Source organism: Phlebotomus papatasi, chromosome 3 (assembly GCF_024763615.1).
Source record: "Phlebotomus papatasi isolate M1 chromosome 3, Ppap_2.1, whole genome shotgun sequence".
Taxonomy (NCBI): domain Eukaryota; kingdom Metazoa; phylum Arthropoda; class Insecta; order Diptera; family Psychodidae; genus Phlebotomus; species Phlebotomus papatasi.
The window spans coordinates 82,739,493-82,762,225 of NC_077224.1; the positions used below are offsets into that span (position 1 = coordinate 82,739,493).

At 30.7% G+C, this 22,733-nt stretch overlaps 1 protein-coding gene across 1 annotated transcript; it reads left to right on the forward strand.

Moving 5' to 3' along the window:
• The first annotated feature begins 1,427 nt into the window (after positions 1-1,427).
• Positions 1,428-21,606, forward strand: LOC129806085 (zwei Ig domain protein zig-8-like). Its single transcript, XM_055854415.1, has 8 exons — positions 1,428-1,740; positions 11,127-11,197; positions 11,289-11,539; positions 15,046-15,162; positions 15,273-15,366; positions 15,485-15,612; positions 15,757-15,925; positions 21,350-21,606. The coding sequence occupies exons 2-8, from the start codon at positions 11,128-11,130 to the stop codon at positions 21,448-21,450; spliced, it is 930 nt and encodes a 309-aa protein (XP_055710390.1). The 5' UTR covers positions 1,428-1,740; position 11,127; the 3' UTR covers positions 21,451-21,606.
• Positions 21,607-22,733: the final 1,127 nt, after the last annotated feature.

A 22,733-nucleotide genomic window follows, 5' to 3' on the forward strand; every position in this document is an offset into this window, starting at 1 on the left:
GGCAATTTCTGGAGAAAAATCACAGGAAATGTTCCTTCAAAAGCTGGGTTGGATTCCACCAGGAATGACATCTCCAGAAAAACACTATTCCCTTGCATATTTAGAAGATTTTCTTCAGAAATTCACTAAATACTATCCCAAGGAACTTCACCAAACGTTTTTCTCACTTTTTCCAGCAGAAAATAACAAATTTTCGTGAAAAACAATCTTGAATCGTGATGGTTTCCGTCAAGAATTCTGTCAAGAATGACTTTGATGAATTTTATTCCAATGTGTAGCCGGTAATTTCTTTCAAAAATTCTTGATGGAAATTACCTTGAATTGGATATGATTTTTGAAGAAATTTGTCTACACATTAGACAAATTTTCTTCAAAAATCCATCTTTTTGTCAAAAATTCTCACCAATGTGTAGGCAATTTTCTTGAAGAACACTTCTTGAAGCTCATTTTTGATAGAAATTTCTTATAATGTGTAGACACCTTAAAGGCGTCTACACATTGCGAGCAATTTTCGTCAAAAATTGCATTTTTGACAAAATTTTGACGTTTTCCCGTACAGCACTGCAAGTAATTTCCTTCAAAAAAGCGATTTTTGGCGAAAATTGCTCCCAATGTGTAGAGGCCTTACAACGCTACAGGGAATTTTCTTCAAAAAAGCAATTTTTGACAAAAATTGCTCCCAATGTGTAGAGGCCATAACTGTGTTATTACACTTACACATTAAAATTTTAATATGATTCACATTAATTGTTGTTGGTGAGAGTCCAATTGTGTAATTTGTGTGTTTGAATCATTTTATATTTAAATTTTGATCTATTTGTTGATAAAATGGCCTGCAAAATTTGATATAAATTGATTTATAGCATTAATGCGAAAAATTAATGCGATTTTCTCTTTAATTTTTTAATGTGAAAAATATTTATGCTTTAGGTAAATTTAAACTTATTTTTGCAGGCCAAGTCCACTTCTTTATCAATAAATAGAAAAACCCCAAATATTAAGTGACTCAAAGACACAAATAACATATTTGGACGCTCACAAGCGACAATTAATGTGAATCACATTAAAATTTTAATGTGCAAGTCTGATAACGCCGTTGGGAGGGAATATTTTTATTTGTATTTCTTTTAGTGATGTTCTTAAGGAATCGTATTCAAATTTCTTTCAATAGTACGCAAAAAATCGAACAGTTGTCCATTCGACCAGAAAATTACCCCTTTGAGAGTTCGGTATTTGGGTCCGTGAGAAAAAGTCGCTGAGATTTCCTTTTCGACCACTCTCAGAGGATTCAGGAGGACCTTCCAGTCCTACTCGAAGGGGACTTGAACCGATTCGCAATGCGCAGAATCCTAATGGAATTTCCCTCCACAAACCCCATTAGATTCGCATTTTCACCCAAATATTTCCCACTTTGTATTATTGTCGGCAGTAGCTTCACAATCATGAAACCGAGTGGTAAATCTTTCCGATAGAACAAGCAATTGAGTTATTCCAGATAGTGACTTTGAATATTTGGGAACCAAATGGATAGTTGTGGAATTTGTGAGATGGTGCAAAGACGATGGAAAGCAACGAAATGTCATTTCCACATCATCCAATAAATTACTCAGTTGTTGGCAATTCCAGTGAAGTTGATATCAAATTGGGAAAATTGGGGGAGAACAAGATCTATAAGGCTTTGTGGAGCCGCAATGTTTGCAATAATACCATATAAGATATGTGAGAACAAAAGATAGAGAAGTGAGTGAGATTTTTTTTTGTTCTGTTTTTTGGGTTTTTTGCTCGTGAATAAATGGATACAATTTATTTTTGGAATATAAGCTTAAGATGGAATGATAAGAGATAAATTGTTGAATTTATTATTTGGATTTCAACATTATAGCTCAGCAATTTATCTCTTAAAATTATTTTATGCAAAATATTTTCATATCATTTTATTCGGAGGACGGTTGCAGTGGAAACTTCATGAAATAGCTCTTCATCGAATTTATTTTTCATTGAGAAAAAATAAATTTGCTAATATTTGTGTCTAATTTATTTCTTCAGAATTTTTTTGAAAACAAAAAAAAGTTTATTTAATTAGTTTATTGGACGAAAAACACTTTGAGAATTTGAAAAACAATTTTAAAGAATAATTAATGTTTTAAGATAAAGAAAAAAATCTATGTAGTTTTTCTTAAGGATACAAGTGTAAGCATTAAACGTATTTAGTGAGTTTATTATTTGATTTACTACAATTAATCTTCTAACTGAATCAGTAAAAAAATTAAAAAATATATATATATCTGAAACTTCTTTTAATTTATTTATAATATATAATATTTCATTGAAAAAAATTAGTGAAAAGTAATTTTTTGTGATATTGCTATCAAATTTAATTTTTATTACGTTTATTTTTTAATCAAAAATTAAATAGACGGCATTTGATTCCATCGGTAGATTTATCAAGTTACTACTGTTTGATATCATAAGTAATATATAAAAAGCATTAGGATAAAGTGATATAATTTGGAATTAGTGTTACAATTTGGACAATTCGCTGATACAAGTTGGACATGGCTTTTTTTCTTGATAAATACAGTACAAAATTTGTTTTTTAACACAAGGAACCAAATTATAAAACTAAAGCATTAAAAATATACAAATAAAAATGAAGTACTAAATTTATCAAGACAGAAAGCCCTGTCCAAATTGTACCATTGTCCAACTTGTACCACTGTCCAACTTGTACCACTTTACCCTAATTGGGTATAATTTTTTTCTCAGTAAAAAATTAAAAAAAAATTATTTGCATTACCTTTAAGGGGTTATGTCGGTCATGCAGACTAAAAAACCAGCATATTTTCCTTACATCTTAGTTACGGCGTTATCACACTTGCACATTAAAATTTTAATGTGATTCACATTAATTGTCGCTTGTGAGCGTCCAAATATGTTATTTGTGTCTTTTAGTCACTTGTGATAACACAGTTAGGCTTATAAAAGTAGGGTGAAAGGAACACCTATTAACACTTTAAGAACTCGTGTCAGGACTTATTGACACCATACTCTGTACAATTTGGAATACGATATTCGAACACTTGTCTTAGACGAATAAAGCAGATTAATGGAAAAACTTTATAAGGTAAAGGTAAAGGTACCCTATGTCGACCACTTAAGGATAGATTTTGCGAAAAACTTATGAAAAAACAATTATAATAATGTACTTTTTGATATGATTTTTACCTAAAACTATAGAATAGATCTTTACTTATCTAATTCTGAACTTCATTTAGCCATAATATAATTTAAAATTACAAAAAAATTAAAATCTTTCAAAAATGTCAAGTTTTCTCTACTCAACCATCCATTTTTTTCTCAAAATTAAAAAAAAAAACAGAAAACTATAAAGTAATTAGGGTAAGTGTGCCTAATTCCGGCCAGCTTGCAATTTCGGCCACCTTTTTTGTTCCTCGAATTTCCATGAAGCTTTAGATTTTACGTACTCTAGAGATTATACAATGAAAGAGAATAACAAAAAATGTAGCTTCGACAAACGAGATGACGTGAAAAAGGCATTGGAAGAATTCCCGAAGGGCAAGGAACTATGAGAATGAAGGTGGCCGAAATAGGGCACCAAAGCTATGTCTATATTTTTATTCATTTTAAAATGTATTAAGAATGATTTTAGAGTAAATAAAGACGGTAAACTCTTTACAAGTTTCCCAGCAATACTCTTTCAGAAGAAAGAATAAAAAAATCAATTTGTATTTAAAATATTACATTTCAAACTTGAGACTTTGACGCTTGCATGCAACTATGCCGAAATTTGGCACACTTATCCTAATTTAACTTAGTCTTTTTGTACACTTCATGGATAACACTAAAAATTAACTAATTCGAGATCAAACTGTACGAACTGACTTGGCTATGAACTAGCTTGGTCGTCTCTGGACTTTAGTCGTAAGTGTGTCTAGGGCATTAATCTAAATACATACTCCCCTTATTATTCATTGAAATATTTATTAGCCTGATACAAATATTTTTTGTACAAATTATACACAATGAAAAATTTTATTTGGTGGCTAATTCTACCCCGGTCTCCCCTAATAACAAATAATACGAATCAGTGACAATTTCATAGAAATTGACCATCAATACTCAAAACTTTGACCCACTGGTCGAGTCCAGGAACCGGTCGAGTAAGGGTACTTTACTTTACGATGCATGGGCACTTTCCCCAATGAGCTTATCTCATATGATGATGAGAAAAATTTGGTTTTTTTGATATCTGCTGAATTTACTCTGAATTATCGTGCTTACCGAAAAGTAAATTATCTTTTTCAAAAATGTTTTCGAAAAACTGATCCCAAAGTTGAATTTTTAAAATTTTTAAATAAACATTTCAGAAAATATAGTTTATAATGTTGAATTTTTATAAGCTTTAGAGCTCATATTAAAGAAATTTCATTATGTTGAAAAAGAGACTGTCCTAGATAATGTTGTCTTATGGGGGGCGGGGGTCATCGAAGACCGGAAGTTGATATCTCTTACCGTTTCTCTAGCCGTGTCACAAGTTGAAAAAACTGAGTTATAGGGTGAAGTCTACACTAATGGATGCTATACACTTATAGACAGCGTCAAAAAATCTTGAGTTTTTACGTAAAACAGATTTCGAAAAGTTATAAAATTATTAGTTTATGATGTAATTAACACTTTTTTGATTTTTCGAAATCTGTTTAGTGTAATAACTTAAAATTTTTGCGTTGTTCATAAGTGTATATAACATCCATAAGTGTAGATTCCACCCTATAACTGTTTTCTCTTTGAGTTCGAGCAGTAAATTATTTAAAGAAAACGTCCTGATTTTTTTAATCTTCGTGACCAACGTAACCCCTTAAATTAAATAAAGAGCGTGCATTTTTTTTTGTAATTTTGCCTCTCATCAAAAATAGCTTTCATTACGCAAAATTGAAAAAAAAGAACTTATTTTTCTGGCATTTAATTAATTATGAATTTAAATTGCATTAAATTTTTATGCTAGAAAAGAAAATGTGTAAAATATTTCTGGATGATTAATAAAATTATTAAAATGTGCAATGAATAATTTTTGCATAAACATTCTTGGTTGGTTATTTGGTAAAATATTCCATTTCGGTTTGTAAATTAAAAAGGAATTGACTAGGAATCTCTTTAAATTAAATAAATAATACACAATATATTTGGAATTTATTTCTCTCTGCAAAAGAAAATTAATTGAAAAGAGATTAAAGGAAATAAACAGAAAATTTATTTGACAATCAAATTAATTATTAATTTTTATTGTATTTTTAATGTAAAATATTCATTCATCGTGTTATGCTTTTTATTTAATTGATTTCAAAATTGAAACATCAAATGCAATTGATATAAAATATTTTTAGTCAGTGAAAAATTTAATTTTGATCACAAATTCACTTTGAATTGAGCCTTAAAATATTCTAAGATATTTTTTGATTTTTTTACTTCCAAAAAATTAAAGTAAATATAAGTACAGTCCAGAATACTATCCACCTTATACAAAAGAACATTATTATAAATAAAATGTTAATTCACTTAACTTTATACTTCTTAATCCTTTGTGGGATTTGTTTTGTGAAAGTGATGGAAAATTGTGGAAAATTTTATGCACTTGTACATGGTGAAGATTTTCGGACGAGTTCTAGTTTATGTGCAAGTTTATCAAAGTGAAACTTGATGCTACAAAACTTTGCTTTGAAACGATAATCGTCTCAATTTGGATAAAATGTGTTTCAATTTAAAGTTTTTAAAGTGTATAGCTACTGTACAAAGCTTTGGATTATATCAATCCGAGGATAATATATAATGCTCGTTTAAGCGGAAATTTAGACAAAATATTGTGCTTTGTTTTATTTGAATTACATAATAAAATTTCATGAAAATTTATTCATATGAAATAATTGATGGAAAATTTGCTTTTAGTGCTTAAATATCGGATCATATATTTTATTAAGCACACATCAAACATAAAATCAGTATTTTCAAAATACCTTTTAAATAAAATCAATTTTCGGTGTTTTGACAGTTCAATACAAAACAATCTAGCATTAATGCCAGGGTGTAATTAATTACTCTCTATTATTTAGAAATATTTTGTAAATGAAAAAAATATTTTTCAATATTTGCGACAATTAATTTGGAATGTGTTTGTTTTTAAAGTTATTGTATAATTGAATTTTATATAATTTTCAAACATAAATGTAACTATTTGAAGATTACTAAGTAACAAAATAGAGTCAGTGAATTATTTTTTGTTTTTTATTTTTTTTTTATTTAGGCACTCAATCGTCACATTTTCAGAATTAGGAATAACCTTAACGTTGTAGTGTATGAAAATTATTGTAGTCAATGTAAATTACCATATGGTAAGTTTTACATTATTTAATTTTTTAATCAATTAAGGGGTTACGTGGGTCTAGCAGACTAAAAATACAGCATATTTTCTTTAGGGGAGACTGGGGCAAAAAGTCACAAAACAGATATTATATTTTTAAACAAGCTACGCGAGCACCTCCTAAATTTCAAATTAGCGCAGTTTTATAGGAAATTAACCGCTCTACAACTCTATGAAAGTCACTTTGTTCTATTTTATAAGGAAATACGTTTATCGAGCCGTTTTCTAAAAGGTAATTTGTGACCATTCTCAAAAATGCTGGAGCAAATAGTACCAGGCATGAGATACTATCACATTTTAATTAGCTTTATTACAGGGTTCTGTAAATTTAAATAAAATACCTAGATTATATATTTTCATAGGAAATTTATTCCTCTACATCTTTGTAAAATACCGTTTTCACACAAAACACACAAAAGACTGCAAATCGTTTGACCAATGCAAGTAACAAGAGGCGACACATGACATTGACGTTTCTTTCACCATGGGACATCAGAAATAACTTCAGTTTCTCTTAGTTTTTGCTTTATAGCTTTTGTTACTTTTTACCCCAAGTGGTCGTTTTTAATAAAAGGATGCCTGGAGAAAAGAACTTTTGAGAAATTCTAAAATAGATAGCGGATTCGTTCAAAGAATATCAAGATAATTTGGGAAATATTCAGCAGTGCATCAAATTTAAAATAAGTAGCTAATTTGATATCTTCTGCACGGAAAATATTTCAAAAATAGGGCTAAAAATTTCGATATTTTTTTATTTTCTAAATTCCTTATTCGAATTATAAGAAACTTACTGCATTAAAGAAGGGCTATGGAGGCTATCTATGGTAAAAATTTTAAGCCGCTATCTTATTTATCTTGGAAGATATTGAATTTTGAAATTTTCGATTTGTGATTTTTTGCCCCAGACTCTCTTACATCTTTTTTCGCCAAATTAAAAAAAAATAATTCAAGCTCTTAAGCATATAAAAAGTCCAACATTTTAACTATATTTTCTGAAATTTTTATTTCAAAATTTCAAAAATTGAGACGTTGGGACCCGATTTTGAAAAAGTCTTACGTTGCGTAAGTACGAGTTTAACTTATCAGCTAACAGGTAATATTTAGTCTTTGATTTTTCAGATGGATATATACTTTGAGAAATCTTGTCCACGGAAAAATAGGGGAAAGTACACTCTATTCGAACGTTCATGCCTTCGAATAATATGAATTTTCTGTCATTTTTCCTAAGAGATTTACACATTTTTATAAAATATTATTTGGCTTATAATCAATTATTGATAATTATATAGTAATTATGTGAAAGGGTCGTAGGAAAAGTAAAAGAAATTCACGTTATTCGAAGGCATGAACGTTCGAAAGGAGAGTACTTTCCCCTATGTTTTTTCAAAAGATCGATTTCGAAAATTAGGTTCCAAACAGATGAATTTTTAAGATGTTGAAATAAAAATTTAAGAAATAAGAAAAGCTTAAATGTTATATTGATATATTTTTCATCTTGAATTAAAATAAAAATTTATTACGAAAAAAATAGAAAAAATATGCTATTTTCCAGGCTTTTTGACTCACGTAACACCTGCCTTAAGGGGGTTTCTTGAATTACAGGGTTAAAAAATTGATATATTTATCATTGGTAAATTCAATGCATACACTTTCTAGAAATATGCCATAAAAATTTCAGAAGTCAATTCGAAGTATTTTCGAAGATACCGAAAGGAATACATCCAAAATTTTAAAGCGCGTTTTACAATTTTATCAAATTCACGGGAATGATAGCTATAAAAGCTTATTGCCTGAATAAAAATAAAAGCTTATTCTCTTTGGAATTAAATTCACTTCTAGTGGAACACAAAAGATTTTTGAAAGAAAATTCTCCTTTTTATAGCATGCGAATAAGCCAATATTTTATCCGAAAATAAACATTCTTTTCAAAACAACCTTAAACTGAGATTGTAAAGATTATCACAATTATCTACGGTATTGGTTTAAGAATAAAATACGAGTTGTATTACAAAAGATGAATTTTTATTTTTCTCGAAAAATATTTATTCAACAAAATCTATTTTGTTCCCTTCAAAGTAATTTCTGTCAGAGATATGCGCTTTTTGATATGATTTCGAGCTCTTCCGGCGATGGGGTTTTATCTCCTTAATTGTGCCAAAACGCCATCTCTTCATGGAGCTTTTTAGTTCTATAGGAATAGGAAATAGTCTGTCTGGATCAATTCAATTAAAAACGATAGCCGAGGTATGATTAAGGCTTTGTTTTTGGCTGAAAAATCACAAACGAACAGGGATGTATGGAGGAGCTTTTCGAGCCTCTACCGAATGTTTCATGTCCAAAATATCCAGAAAGAATTGCAATGGAATGAAAGAGCTGATATTCCGATAAGCTCAAATATTTCTTTAATAGTGATTCCAAATTTTCCGTAAAAAATATCTTTACTGCTTCGACATTTTCATCAGTTTTCGACGTCCAGGGAGTATATACTCATTAACATGTTAATAGGCCTTTTGAAAAGAGCCTGTGCTACTTATAAAAATTCTTTTTGTTTCAAATAGACTCCCTAAATACCATTGTTCCTATTTCAAGTGCGATGGATTGTTTAATTCTATTTTTCCACGCTAAATTTAATGTTGAATCGTTGATCTTATTTTTTTTTCAATATCGAAAAAAGAGATATTTACTCATAAAAAAGTTCAAATTTCACAGCTGAATGTTGGAACAAAGAATGTAGCCTCAGTTGTACCACAGATTAACGTTATTTTAGATTTAAAATTAAGCTAGAATTAATTTTTTTATGCAGAAATGTGGAATAATACTTTCGTATAAACTGCTTTTCTCATATCCTAATCGCATATGCTGGCTTTTCTTTTAATGAATCTGACCTAAATTTTTCAGGAAATATGTGACTTAAGATTAATTATTTAAATATGCAAAAGATAAGTCAGATTCATTAAAGAAATATGGGAAAAATATAAAGTATTCAAAGCCAGAATGTGTGCGAAACCTGAAAGACTTCCCTACCAAAAATTTTATCAATCTTGGTCTATTCTTTTTTTTTTAAGTTCGCGAAAACTTTTATTTTACTTATTTATTCATTTCACAAAGTTTTCCACTAAAGTTACAAGTATGTTTGCCAAAAGTTAGCTGAAAAATTCATTGAGAGGATCGGACTCAATTCTGATACCAATAGAGATTGGGCTGACACAGTTGATTGGGGGGTCAATGATAAGATGTAACGAAATACCCCATCAGTGAGCATTTGACCATCACGCTGTGCGTATCAATTGTTCCAAAGTGAATGTGGTAGAAATTAATTAGAAGACAATATTTGTTTTGTTTTTTATTTTTATGTAAGTCATGATATTTAATTATTTTAAGTCTATCAAATAAAATTAAAAAAAAACACTCTCATATTATCGATTAGAGGTCCTTTGTATCATTTCGGAGACAGACAAAATCCCGAACGCAATAATCCTGAAAACCAAAATCCCGAATGTTTAAAATCCTGAAAGGGATGAAATTATATGGAGCATAATGTGTGGAATAATTTCCCAAGCCACAGAAAATTTCCCTTTGCCTCCAGTGAGCGCGCCATTCGGGATTTTTTGGGTCCAAGCGCCTGGCAAGTTGGCCTTTTTATATGGAGCTATTTGAAGCCAATTCCTAAATTGATCTCGGACTCATCTCACAGTGCTCCAAGGAAAACATTTATTTGAACAAAAATTTAGTATATTTATCCCTCCATACGGAAAGGTATCTTATAATACGGAAAAACTTCTCACTTTTTAAATATTTAGCATAACGATCACGAGTGCAGAAAAATTCCCATACGCATTTGTATTTGAAAGTAAGAAATTGGCTTCAACTTTGAAGGCCACTCAAAGTTGGGATTTTTACCGGGACTCTATCATTTACCTCATCTTTATTGCAAAAGTTTACATGATAAATATTTTCGAGAATCAGTCTAATACGGGATTCAGACCTGGGGCTTAGCCATATGGCTTAAATCCTCTAATTACTTATCATGCAAGATTTTTGAAGAAATTGATGATTTGGATTGAGTATTCAGAGAAAATTAGACATTAGATTTTGAAAAAAAAAACAACAAAATTGTTTGTTATTAAGATTTTTGAGGCCTTTGGGAACTGGGCCAAACCTCTAGTTTGAAGCCGGTATAATGCCCTAAACACACTTCCGAATAAAGCCTTTAGACTGTTTAATGGTATTATAATCAAAATAATGATTCTACTATATTCTGATTAGGCTGCTACTAAGTCGTTTCTCTGCTTAAACCGAGAGACAGCTTGGGCAGAAACTGATGGCAATGTAATCTAATCATCATTTTGATTATAATCACATTAAGCAGTGACTCGGCTTAAGTTGTAAGCATGCCTAGAGCATAAGTCTAATTGAATCCTAATATGCTAGACAGAAATTTCGAATATTTCTTTTAAAGAATTTCAAAAGATAAATTTTTCAAAATTACTATCAATGTTTTTTGTGTATTGTAAAAAGAACATTAATGTTAAACCAATTGATCTACATTTATAAAAGCTATTTCATGGAATTCCATCTCAATTGAATGGATAATCCTCTTTATAAATACAAAATTAATTAATATAACCTAAATCAATGGAGATTAATAAAATAATTTTAATAATGTGGAATATTTTCAACAATGTAATTTTAGTATGGAGATAGCAAAGAATTGGACATCGACGTATTTTTCTTTGGGATTTCTGCTTTTGTGTATTCAGAGCGGTTAGTAAGATTAATTAAAAGTGCCTCGAGTGAGTGTCCTTTTGTTTGATAAAATGTTTGAGAAATATTTTCTGTCAATTTTGCTGTGTAGGAAAAGCAGCTGCCATTTCCACAAATGGTATTCAAATCAAAGACACTCACATTCAGAACATTGACTTGGAAAATGAATACGAGCTAGTAGAAATGGATCATCAGGCACATCAAGAATCACCAAAACTGATAGGGACTCCGGTGATAAATCGAGGACCCTATTTCGATACATCAGCTTCGAAGAATGTAACTGCTTTAGTTGGAAAAACTGCCTATTTGAACTGCAGGGTCCACAATCTTGGCAATAGGACGGTAAGGCATCTTAAAATTAATTTGCAGTGTTATTTTTTAATTAGAAAATTTCTTATAACTTTACTTTTGCAATTAAATGTCTACAAGATTAACAATTTTTGGAAAATAAAACAAAACTTTCTAATTTGTTATACAAAATCGAAATAATTGCTTCTGGAGTATTAAATGAAAATAGTTTCATTGGAATATTGTTAGAACTTTTCACTTTCAAATGACAGAATTAACACTTAAGAATATTTTAAATAGTTTAATAACACTGCTTAATCTTGTGCTTAATAGTTTCTAAAGATATTTAATTAAAAGATTTTTGTTTAAGTAAAATCTCAAACTGGTAGAATATTTCCCTAATAAAGCTCATTTCCTTTAAATTGTCTTGTAAAAGAGATGGCAAAGTATTCTGGCTTCTAGGAACATTCAAACTCACGAGATAAAGCTCTCTGTTAATTATCTTTCGCAAAGTTTTCAGCTGTAAACTGATTATTCACCAATTTGGTTAACTAATTAACAGAAAAGCATTCTGAAATTAAGATTTGGAAAGTTTAGGCATACCTTGAATATTGAAAAATCGATAGAAGGAATTAATTGAAATCGTAGATTATACGGGCGAAATATTTATCCGGTGTATCTTCGAAACTTATTCCAAAATAACAGAAATCATTAGAATCGGTATTTGGAAAATTCAAAAAAATCAGGGTTTTCGGGGATCTCGGTGGCGCAATAGGCAAGACCGTTGGCTCTTGGGCGGATCGATCCCCGGCATGACTCACAGTTGTTGGAGTTCGAGTCCCGCCCGGTACAACAATACCCACAACAATACGGGGAGGCCCTCCTAGGCGGTCTATAACGGATTAGCGGATACTTCTAATACGAGAATTAACATTCAAAAAAGTGTTTTTAATGGGAAAAATACAAAAAGACCATCCGAGATAATATCCATGGGGAGGGGTCACCGAAAACCCAAAGTTGATATCTCTCACCGCTTGGCCACTACCTCAATAAAAAGAGTTCCGACAAATATGCAATATTAAAGAAAGATAAGTCAATTCCGGGTACTTTTCCGATTCATTACCGATTGGAATCGGTGTAGTTGTTTTGGAAATTTTCAAACTTTCCTAAATAATCTAAATTTGGTTAAATCGGTTGAGAAGTTAGCCCTCCAGATTTTTTAAACTTTTTAAAGTTAAATTTTGACTTCGAAAAACTGGAAGTTTCGAATTTTCCCGTCATAGGTATGTGAATGTATGAACGAAATATTCGTTCGGCCTATATACAAAAATAAAATAAATTACTTAGAAGAAAAAACATTGATGGATACACTTAGTCCCGGCATTATGCACTTCGAGATTATGCACCTAATGAGATTATGCACATACAATTATGCATGTTTGCCTACTTTTGGGAGTCAAGTTATGAAATCATTTTTGGAGTACGCCTGAATGTATACTATTTTGTGACGCGGGAAATTTGAAAACAATATACTTGTTTTTCAGAATAAAACTTTTATTTCTTCTATTAAAGTATTTTTTTTTTAATTTTCTAACAATTGTTACTTCCTTTTCATACATGTTAATTGCAACCTTGACAATCTGTTTATCGTCTTTGCTTCTTCTAAAAATTAATTTTAATACGTTTAAAAATGATTCGGTAAATTTGACTCTAATTTTGGACAACTTTCTTGTAATTTCGGACATTTCGCTTGTAACTTAGGACAGTTAATCCATTGCTAATAACATGTCCATTGTAATTAATTTTAAGAAGAGAACTTACCAAGTTCTCTCCCTATTTATAATGGACCGTAGCAATTTTCCGGAAATTTATCGGAAATTTTCCCTATTCATATTTCTTAACTGCTCATACTGAAGTTTCAACAAAGCAATTTTAATTCAAATTTCTTTCTAAATTCAACGAAATTAGTGTTAAAACCTTATAAAAAGAATAAATATTTAAATAGAATATATTTTTCATTAAATATTGGAAGAAAATTCCATAATTTTAATCAATTTATTTGTAGCGTCCAACTTCACCCTCTAAGTGTCCAAAATTACAAACTGTCCTAAATTGCAAGCAGTTCCTCTATTTGAGGTAAAGATCATACAGCAATGTGGGCATTAGAATGGCCTATGGAAGTCAAGTATTATCGTTTTAAAATATCGCTTTCCACTGAGGTTTTTGAACACTAAGATCACAATGAATGTCAATTTTGCATATCGGAAAATTATTCTTGAAAGAGTTCTGATACCATGGTCGTGCAAAGATTTCGGTTAGAGGGAGTAGATGTTCCAATAAAAATTATCAACAATATTCCTTGCTGCTCTTTTTTTTTATACATCGCAACATTTAATTTAGCTCAATTCAATTTCAGGGCCAAAGAGTTTGACAGCTGTATGCGAAAAATATGAGAAAGAAAATGGAATTTCAATATGTGAACTTTGATTTCATGAATTTTCCTGAAATGAATTCCATGAAAGTGTGCAAGAGGCGTAATAAATCAAATTTGGTCAACAAAAAATCAAATTTGATCAGTATTCAGTTCGGAAATTTATGCATCTGGCACACCTTTTAGTTCAGAAAAATTTCATGAAATCGAAATTCACATCTCTTTGTTTCTCAAACGTTTTGTGTTTATCCAGTTCTTTGGCACTGAAAATGGATAGAACTAAATTAATTTTGCTATTATTAAAAAAAAATAAGAAGACTGAGAAAGAGAGGGTTAGATAAATGCAAAGCGAATGAAGTTGAAATTTCACAGTCTTCTTCTTCTTCTTTTAAAGATCATAACAAATTAAATTTAGCTCAACCAAATTTGTAGTTCGAACGAATGGGATAGACATACGCAAAATGTTTGAGAAACAAAATGATGCGAATTTCGATTTCACGAGATTTTCCTGGTCTAAAAGTTGTGGCGGAACCATTTAAAGCAATAAAATTATCGTTCCAGTTTCGATCAAAAGAAAATTGATAGGTTTTCATTTTAGCCTGAGACTATCTTAAATTTTAATGGCTCTGACACACCTTTTATATCAGGAAAATTGCATGAAATTAAAATTCACATCCCTTTCCTCTTTAAACGTTTTGCATATGCCTTTCCCATTCACATTCTTCTTTTTCGTTTGAACGTCTTAACAAATTTAATTTCACTGACAATTTTGATTTAAGTCATTATGGCTCCGGCATACCTTTTAGATCAGGAAAATTTCATGAAGTCGAAATTCACATTCCTTTCTTTCTCACACGTTTTGCATATGTCTATCTCACTCTTTCGAACTCTTCTTCTTCATTTAAACATCAGACAATTTGAATTTAGTTCAATCAAATTTGGAGTGCAAAAGAATAAGTCAGACATATGCAAAACGTCTGAGAAAGAAAGGGATGTGAATTTTGATTTCATGGAATTTTCCCGATCTAAAAGGTGTGCCGGATCCATTACTGACCAAATTTAATTTTTTAATATACTATTTTTCTGCGAATTGTCCAGGAAATAATAAAAGTCGGATAAAATCTTTTAGGTATCCTGGATCCGTCATCGAGATCTTCATCTTTTGACTGTTGGAAGGTTCACTTACACATCTGACCTCAGATTTCAGAGTGTTCACAATCCACAGACGGAAGATTGGTCACTACAGGTACTTATTTATGCTGAAACTTTGTGCAAATGATAGACAGAAAGTTATGCTCACTTGCCTTGCTTATGGTATCATGTGTAACTTTTTGCAAATTTCATGTGCTATTGCAGGTCAGATACCCACAGAAAAGGGATTCAGGCATTTACGAATGTCAAGTGTCAACTACTCCACCAATTGCACATTGTATGCAACTCTCAATCGTCGGTAAAGATTCTAATGTTTAATAACTTTGCCAAATTTGCGAGAAAGTCGGTTTAATTGATGAAATTTCCTGAATTGATATGTCCAGCATTTGTGACAACATAATACGATTTATTTGCAGAGCCCATTACATCCATTCTGGGTGGACCCGAATTGTTCATCAATACAGGATCGACGATTAACTTAACGTGTATTATTAGACATTCACCTGAGCCTCCGCCAGGCATCTATTGGACACACGATAATTTGGTTAGTATATCTGATGCCCTATTTGGGAAGTATTAATTCGAGTTTATTGCTATGGGAGGGACACTGAGAGAGACAATTGTTCATTTGAAATAATAAGGTAATAACTTAGCTCTTGATTAAACTTATGTGTCTTTAATCTCAAAGGAAATCAGCTATGATTCACCCCGCGGAGGAGTTTCCGTCATCACGGAAAAGGGCGAAATTACGACATCCTACCTACTAATTCAGAGAGCCAAGGACCCAGATTCTGGGAAGTATACTTGTTCACCGTCAAACGCCAATCCAGTCTCCGTTACTGTCCACGTTCTCAACGGTTTGTAATCCATTAAAGTGTAATTAAATCCCCTATTCTGAGCCACGTCTCTTAAGCTTTTTAACATTTAACAAAAGGAGAAGTACTATAGTCAAGAGTAGTGTACAGATATAAAATGTTTGCTACATAAATTGTGGAAGAGAGCCGAGGAAATCTTATTTACATTTATAAGTAGTGTACACTTTTTCCCACAATCACAGCGAACAGACTGGGCTTTTATACATGATCATTGCTTTTTTACTTTTTTACGCCTCGAATCAAGAGCAAAAAGCAATTGATCGGTCAATTGCTTATTGCTCTTCGCTCAAAGTACTTATAAACGGAAAATTTTACTAATATAGTAAAGAGAGGTAATCCCGATGCTTTTTATAGAGTGCGACTTTAAAGCTCGTTTTTGGACTGATGAAATATATTTTTCCGCATTCCAAATCAATAGAATTATTCTTCGTTTCATTTAGAATCATGATAGAAAAAGAATTTTAGCAATAATATTGAAGAAAATTAATAAAATTACGATAGGGTAGAGCGGGGACGTTTGGGACAGGGGTAGTGTGGGACAAGGCGATTTTTTCAATTAATTTTTTAAATAAATGGGATTTAACCATTACTGTATCGTAGGAAATATTAAGATGTATCTTGACTAAAAGAATGGATATCCTCAGTTTTATTGTTTTAATTCTATGAACATTTTTTTTAAAAATTGATAAAAATTGTATATTTTGACGTCTCAGTTTTCCTCTTTGTATTTCATATCAGCGATATATAATCAAAACTTTTTTATCTCATTAGGTAGCAGTGTAATCTGGGACCATATTTTTAATAAAGTTTCAGAGATTATACGCTCTTGTTTTTTACATAAAGGTTTTAAATACCAAAACTACACGTGGAGATGTTTGGGACACCTGAAAGGGGATGAATGGGACGTTGATTTTCGACAAGATTGTATGTGGTATGCAATTGTTTGTTGTCAAAGATAGATGGAAAATAAGAAGAAAATACTTTAAATAATTGATTGACAATAAATGACTCTACTGCACAAATAAAATTGATATTAATTTCTAAATATGAAATAAAAGATGAAACATTTTTATTTCTATCAGAAATATTTTTAATTTGGTATTTAAAATTAATTAACGTGCTCCAATAATGCAAATTATGCGAGGAAAAACGCGTCCCAAACATCACCTTTTGCGTCCCATACTGCCCCACATCGGGGAGGTTTGGGACAAAGCGTCAAGTTAAATGTTTTATCTTCTCCAAGAAAACTCAGTTGTTTTTCAAGTTCTATCGAGTACTTTTTATAAAGTCAATACCCATAGGTATCCTATATACCGCATAAAATTGTAATACACTATCGTGGTTTTTTGGAATAGTGTCTCAAAGTCAAAACATGAAAAAGTGTCCCAAATCTCCCCGGTCTCCCCTATACCATTTTCTTTTTAAAGAATATTTTCTCATACGGCGTAAGAAATATGAAATTAGTGCAAAAATTGGTTTAGTGCCGCAATTTCACGTGTAAAAAAGCAATGAGGGCGTAAAAAAGCAATGGCCATGTAGCAAAACTCAGTCTGATCGCTGTGAAAATGTCCTTTTGCCTTTAACGATTAAGGGCGCAAGGAATTTCATGGCCCAATTACTAAAAAAAATACTTTTTTTTGGAGATTAGTGTAGAAAAAAATTTCATTTAATAAATACAATAGGGGAAAGCGGGCTACCTTCGGACGACTCAAGCTTCGGACAATTCAATTTTTTCCCTATGTTCCTTATGGAGAAACTCATAGCTCTTTTCTGAAAATTTGAAGTATTGGACTATTTATTAAAATAATAATATTATAATGGACCAAATTCATCTATAACACATTGAAAAAAATTATTTGTGCGAAGCATAAATAGTGCGAAGGTAGCGCGTTTTCCCTTTTATTTTTTGCACTCCAGATAATGCATAAAAAATATAGGGAGTGCTTTCATAGGGCTCCGCACACACTTTAGTTACGAACATTTCATATATCTTTATGACGAAAATTTGAAGTGTTTGAAGCTAGAATGATGCGGAGCTTTTTTTTTAATTAAAATATTTTAATAAAGAAATTCTCATATTCTTTCGTATAGAAAGAAAGTTTTAAAATTTAGAAAAAAGTGCAATTTAAAAATGAGAGGACGGATCAACTTAACGTAGCCTAAAACTTATTCATGGTTATGTGGCCAAAGAAGGTAGTATCATAAGTTTTGAGAAATAGTGTGCATTGAGGCAGTTTCATGCACAGCATTTTAATTTTCTTTCGGCTATGTCACTAAATAATTTATCAACTGCATTTAGGATATACTCTATTTATCTTGGATAATGGCTATTCGTAAATGTATGACCCAGGATTTTCTTAAAAAAAAACACATTTTTTTAACAATTTACACTTTCATATGTAAATATGCCTCACTCTTTCTCTCATTTGAATAAAATAAAACGTAAAATTGCTAAAAAAAAATTATATAATAACTGTACACTAAAATTATTTAGTAATACCTAAGGTAATACAGTAGACTCTCACTCAATCGGCTCTTTTTCAATCGGGCGTCAAATTTTGTTGACAATTTTCACGCTTAATTATGAAGCTCATTTGCTCAAATTCGCTGCAGTTCTTCCTATTTTATCGTGATTCTTTACAATTGAGCGCTTTTTGTGGAATTTACAAAGGCTTTGACGCCCAAATCTATCGATAAACCGAATGACATTTCGCCCCATATTCCCGATTGAGAGAGAGTCTACTGTACCACTTAAAAATATTTTTATTACAAGCAAAAAAAGGTATGACTCGCACTTTTCTCATATGAATTTTGAAAATGAATTTGAAAGAGTTTGTGTGAAATTTAAAAGATAATGTCCATCACACAATAATTTTTGTTTCGTAAATTTATTTTTGACATTTCAGTGAGGGTGAATGAAAATTCAGATCTAGTCATCTCACTCACTCTCATGGACAATTTTGAAAATATGTTTACAAACAAAAGTTATTGTGCGTCGGGCATAATAATTAAATTTATAAAGGCTAAAGTACAAATTTTGGTTAAAATAATTTAATATGTATATTAGGGTAATTTGCTAAAAGTCCGACAGTTTTAAAAATCGGACTACTTTTAGAAGAAGATGAAGAAGAAGTTTTGTCAATTTGGCAGGAAAATTTTGTCAAAAGGATGTTCTTCTTGTTTATAGAGTTAGTAAGATTAAGAATGATTTTATAAAGACGAGGAATTTTCTACAAAGTTCCAAGCAATACTTCTTATAAAAAAGTAACAAAAAAATTCAATTTGTATTAAAAATATTACATTTCAAACTTAAGACTTTGGCGCTTACATGGAACTATGCCGAAATTTGGCACACTTATCCTACTTGACCAATTCATTACCTATTGAGACTGATACAGTTAGATAAAAATTGTCAAGATCTTTCCAAAAATCCAAATTCATCCAAATCGATTCACAAAATTTTTCCCTTCAAAGTAATTTACCTTTAATGCCTTTAATCTTTATTGATTCAAAATGGCGAATTTTCTACGCTTATGGGTACCGATTTAAACTAATTTGTTCACCCATTAACACTTTAAGGACGAGAGAGCCAAAAATCGAGGGTAAAAAAAATCACTTTTTTTGACTTTTTAAAGCAGAGGTGTGCAAGAAACCGTTGAAACCGAATTAACGTCAAAATAAGTTTGTTATAGTAGCGTTTTGACCATTGACGTACATGTTTCATTTGACGTTTATTCGGTTTCAACGGTTCTTGCACGCCTCTGTTTTAAAGCAAAACGCAACATTAGAAGACCGTAGGAAAAATTTCATTTTTGGGTCACCGGTGACCCAATCGTCCTTAAAGGGTTAACTAAATTGTAAAATGACATTAGACTACTAAAAGTCATAAAATAAATTAAATGCTTATAATATATTTTTTCTAGTGAAAGTGATTTTACAATTTTAATTGTAAAAAGTAATTCAGTGAATAAAAAAAAATATTTGTTCAAATATATAGAAAGAAAAATAATTTAATCTTTCATTTATAATTTTTTTAAGTGGCATGAGAACAGAGCTCTATTTGTTGTGATTAAACGTATAGATAAACGAGGATAAAATATTAAAATAATGTTTGTTAATAGGAAATGCAATTTGATAAGTTAATTATTTAAAATAGGTCACAAAAAATTGTTTTAATTATATTCAAGAAATTCTCTTTCATTTAAGGCTAAGGTAAAGTGCCCTCGAGTCGACCGGTTCCTCGACTTGACCGGTGGTCAATATTTGAATGTTTTAATGGCGAATTTCTATAAAATTGTCACTGATTCGTATTTATTTATGGAATAATTGACCTATTAATGTTAGATCATACGCCAAATATTAGTGCAAATATAAATAAATTGAATAAATACCTCTACCGGTCGAATTGAGGAACCGGTAGACTTGAGGGCACACCTTATAAGAAAGTTTAAGAAAAAATAGTGTAAAAGTTAAAGATTTTTTAGTTAAGAACTTATGACAGTGACGCCTTATAATTTAAGTTCATCTGATTTTTTCTAGTATTTTTATAGCTTTGAAAAGCTTTCGTGACAAACTTTAAAATTAAAGGAAACTTGGAGAAGTTTGACTCATTAAAGATTGGATTGTTGAGAAGTTTATTGAGTTTTTTCCCTTGAGGCTCAAAGAAGTTTGACACTTGAATGCCTTTATAGAATCCTAATTGAGTTTCAAAAATTTATATTATATAGAGATTAAATAGTTATATCAGGTTTATTTTTCTTTTTAATAATCTTGCCATGTTTTGAACAATATCATGACGTTTTAGGAATTTTTGAGATACATATTTTTTTCTTTTGCACTTACTTATCATAAATGTTTTTCATGAACATCACTAGAAGAAAGTGCCCATGTTTCGTACGATCCCAAGGTTCGTAATGACTACATTTTTCCTATGTTTCTCAATAAGTGTGATTCCGAATTTTAAAAACTAAGCAATTTTCCTTTTTTTTAATATCAGTGCGATGAGCCACATTTATTGAGGAACATAGGACAAATTTAGTCATTGCGAAGCTTGAGATCGTATGAAGCATGGGAACATTCCCCTAATTCTAAGGATTATAATTCCTCATAAATTTCTTCCTTGATTTTAATCTCAAATAATAAAACTTTTAGTTAATACAAACACTAAACTATGACAAATGTATTAAGTTTGATCTTTGGAAGCTAAGAAGCTTATTCTCTTACGGAATTGTGCTACTTCCTATTCGCAGTTTTTCTTTATCCCCTTAATTTTCGTAAATTAGCAATTAGGCGTGGTTTTCTTGAAATTTGTGGTTGGAATAGGGGAATTAAATCAGCATTACATCTATGATGTGATAAATTACCAAAATTAATTGTTCCTACTAATTGAAGTATATTTAATTTCAGGTGAACATCCAGCAGCAATGCAGCATGGGGATCAATTGAAGATAAGTGATCCAATCTACGTATTCGTCTTAGTTTTCTTCACAATAATGTGCGGACGATGAAAATCTATTTACCAAAAAAAAAAGTTGTGTAAAAAAAATTACTTCCATCTCGTTTGGAATAGAAAATCAACCTCCAGACCGTGTAAAGAGCATATTTTGTTATTTGAAGTTATGTTTTCTCATTAAAGAATTTACACAAGTGAGAATTGGATGAAAGAGGATGTTTTTTTATTGCTATAGTTACATGATTACTCCCCACGTATTTTCCCTATAATTACCAACATGAGCCAAAAATAATGATTGTTTGATTTCAGGCAATAAGAAAATGTCATTAGAAGAAATAAATAAGATTTCAATGGGTGGGCAGATAAGTGAACAATGTACATAATTCCTACAGAATATACGATTCAATTTATGTAGGATTTTTATTGCTCGAACTCAAAGAGAAAGCAATATAATTCTCAGTTTTTTTTACTATTCGTACTCCACGTCTCCTATTCGGAGGAATAATATTTTGATAGAATTGTACGAAATTGAGATTTCTAACAAAATTAATGTGAATGTAATTTTTCAAAAATCTGAAAAAGTGTCTCGGATGGTATGTTGTACGTGCTAAAATGTTACATGAATTCTATCATTCGTTGCTTTAATTTAAGAAATTGAAAGATCGGTTTCGAAAGCCAAAGAAAACACATTTTTACTTCTCATTCCGTCCGCGAGGTGGGCAAACTACTTCTTTTTCGAATTTCGAAGTTCCTCAGGTATTAAGATGTATCTTTTTTCGCTTTGTTCTTGGGAAAATCAAAGCAATAGGGCTTTAATTGTAATTTCCCACAACATGACTGAGTAATACTTTTAAAAAGCTGCGTAGTGTGTTTCTTAAATTTTTCCATCGTGTCCTAAAATTTATTTTGGAAATTCGAAAATGATTTTGAAATTTTCAAATGTCAACGACTTTGTATACAAATAGGATAAAGTGATATAAGTTGGACATAGTGTTACAAGTTGGACATGGCTTTTTTCTTGATAAATACAGTACAAAATTTGTTTTTAAGCACAAGGAACCGAATTATAAAACTAAAGCAATAAAAATATACAAATAAAAATGAAGTACTAAATTTATCAAGAAAAAAAGCCCTGTTCAATTTGTACCATTATCCAACTTGTACCACTTTACCCTAGAGTTTTCCAAAAGAAAAGGCATTCGAACATCGGTGGCGGCTGAAGTACTTCCTGTTAGAATTTCGAAATGCCACAATTGTCAACATGTATCAAAATTCTTTTGTATTAAGAAAATTAAAAATTAGGTATTAAGGAAAAATAAAGTAAAACTTCTTGATTAA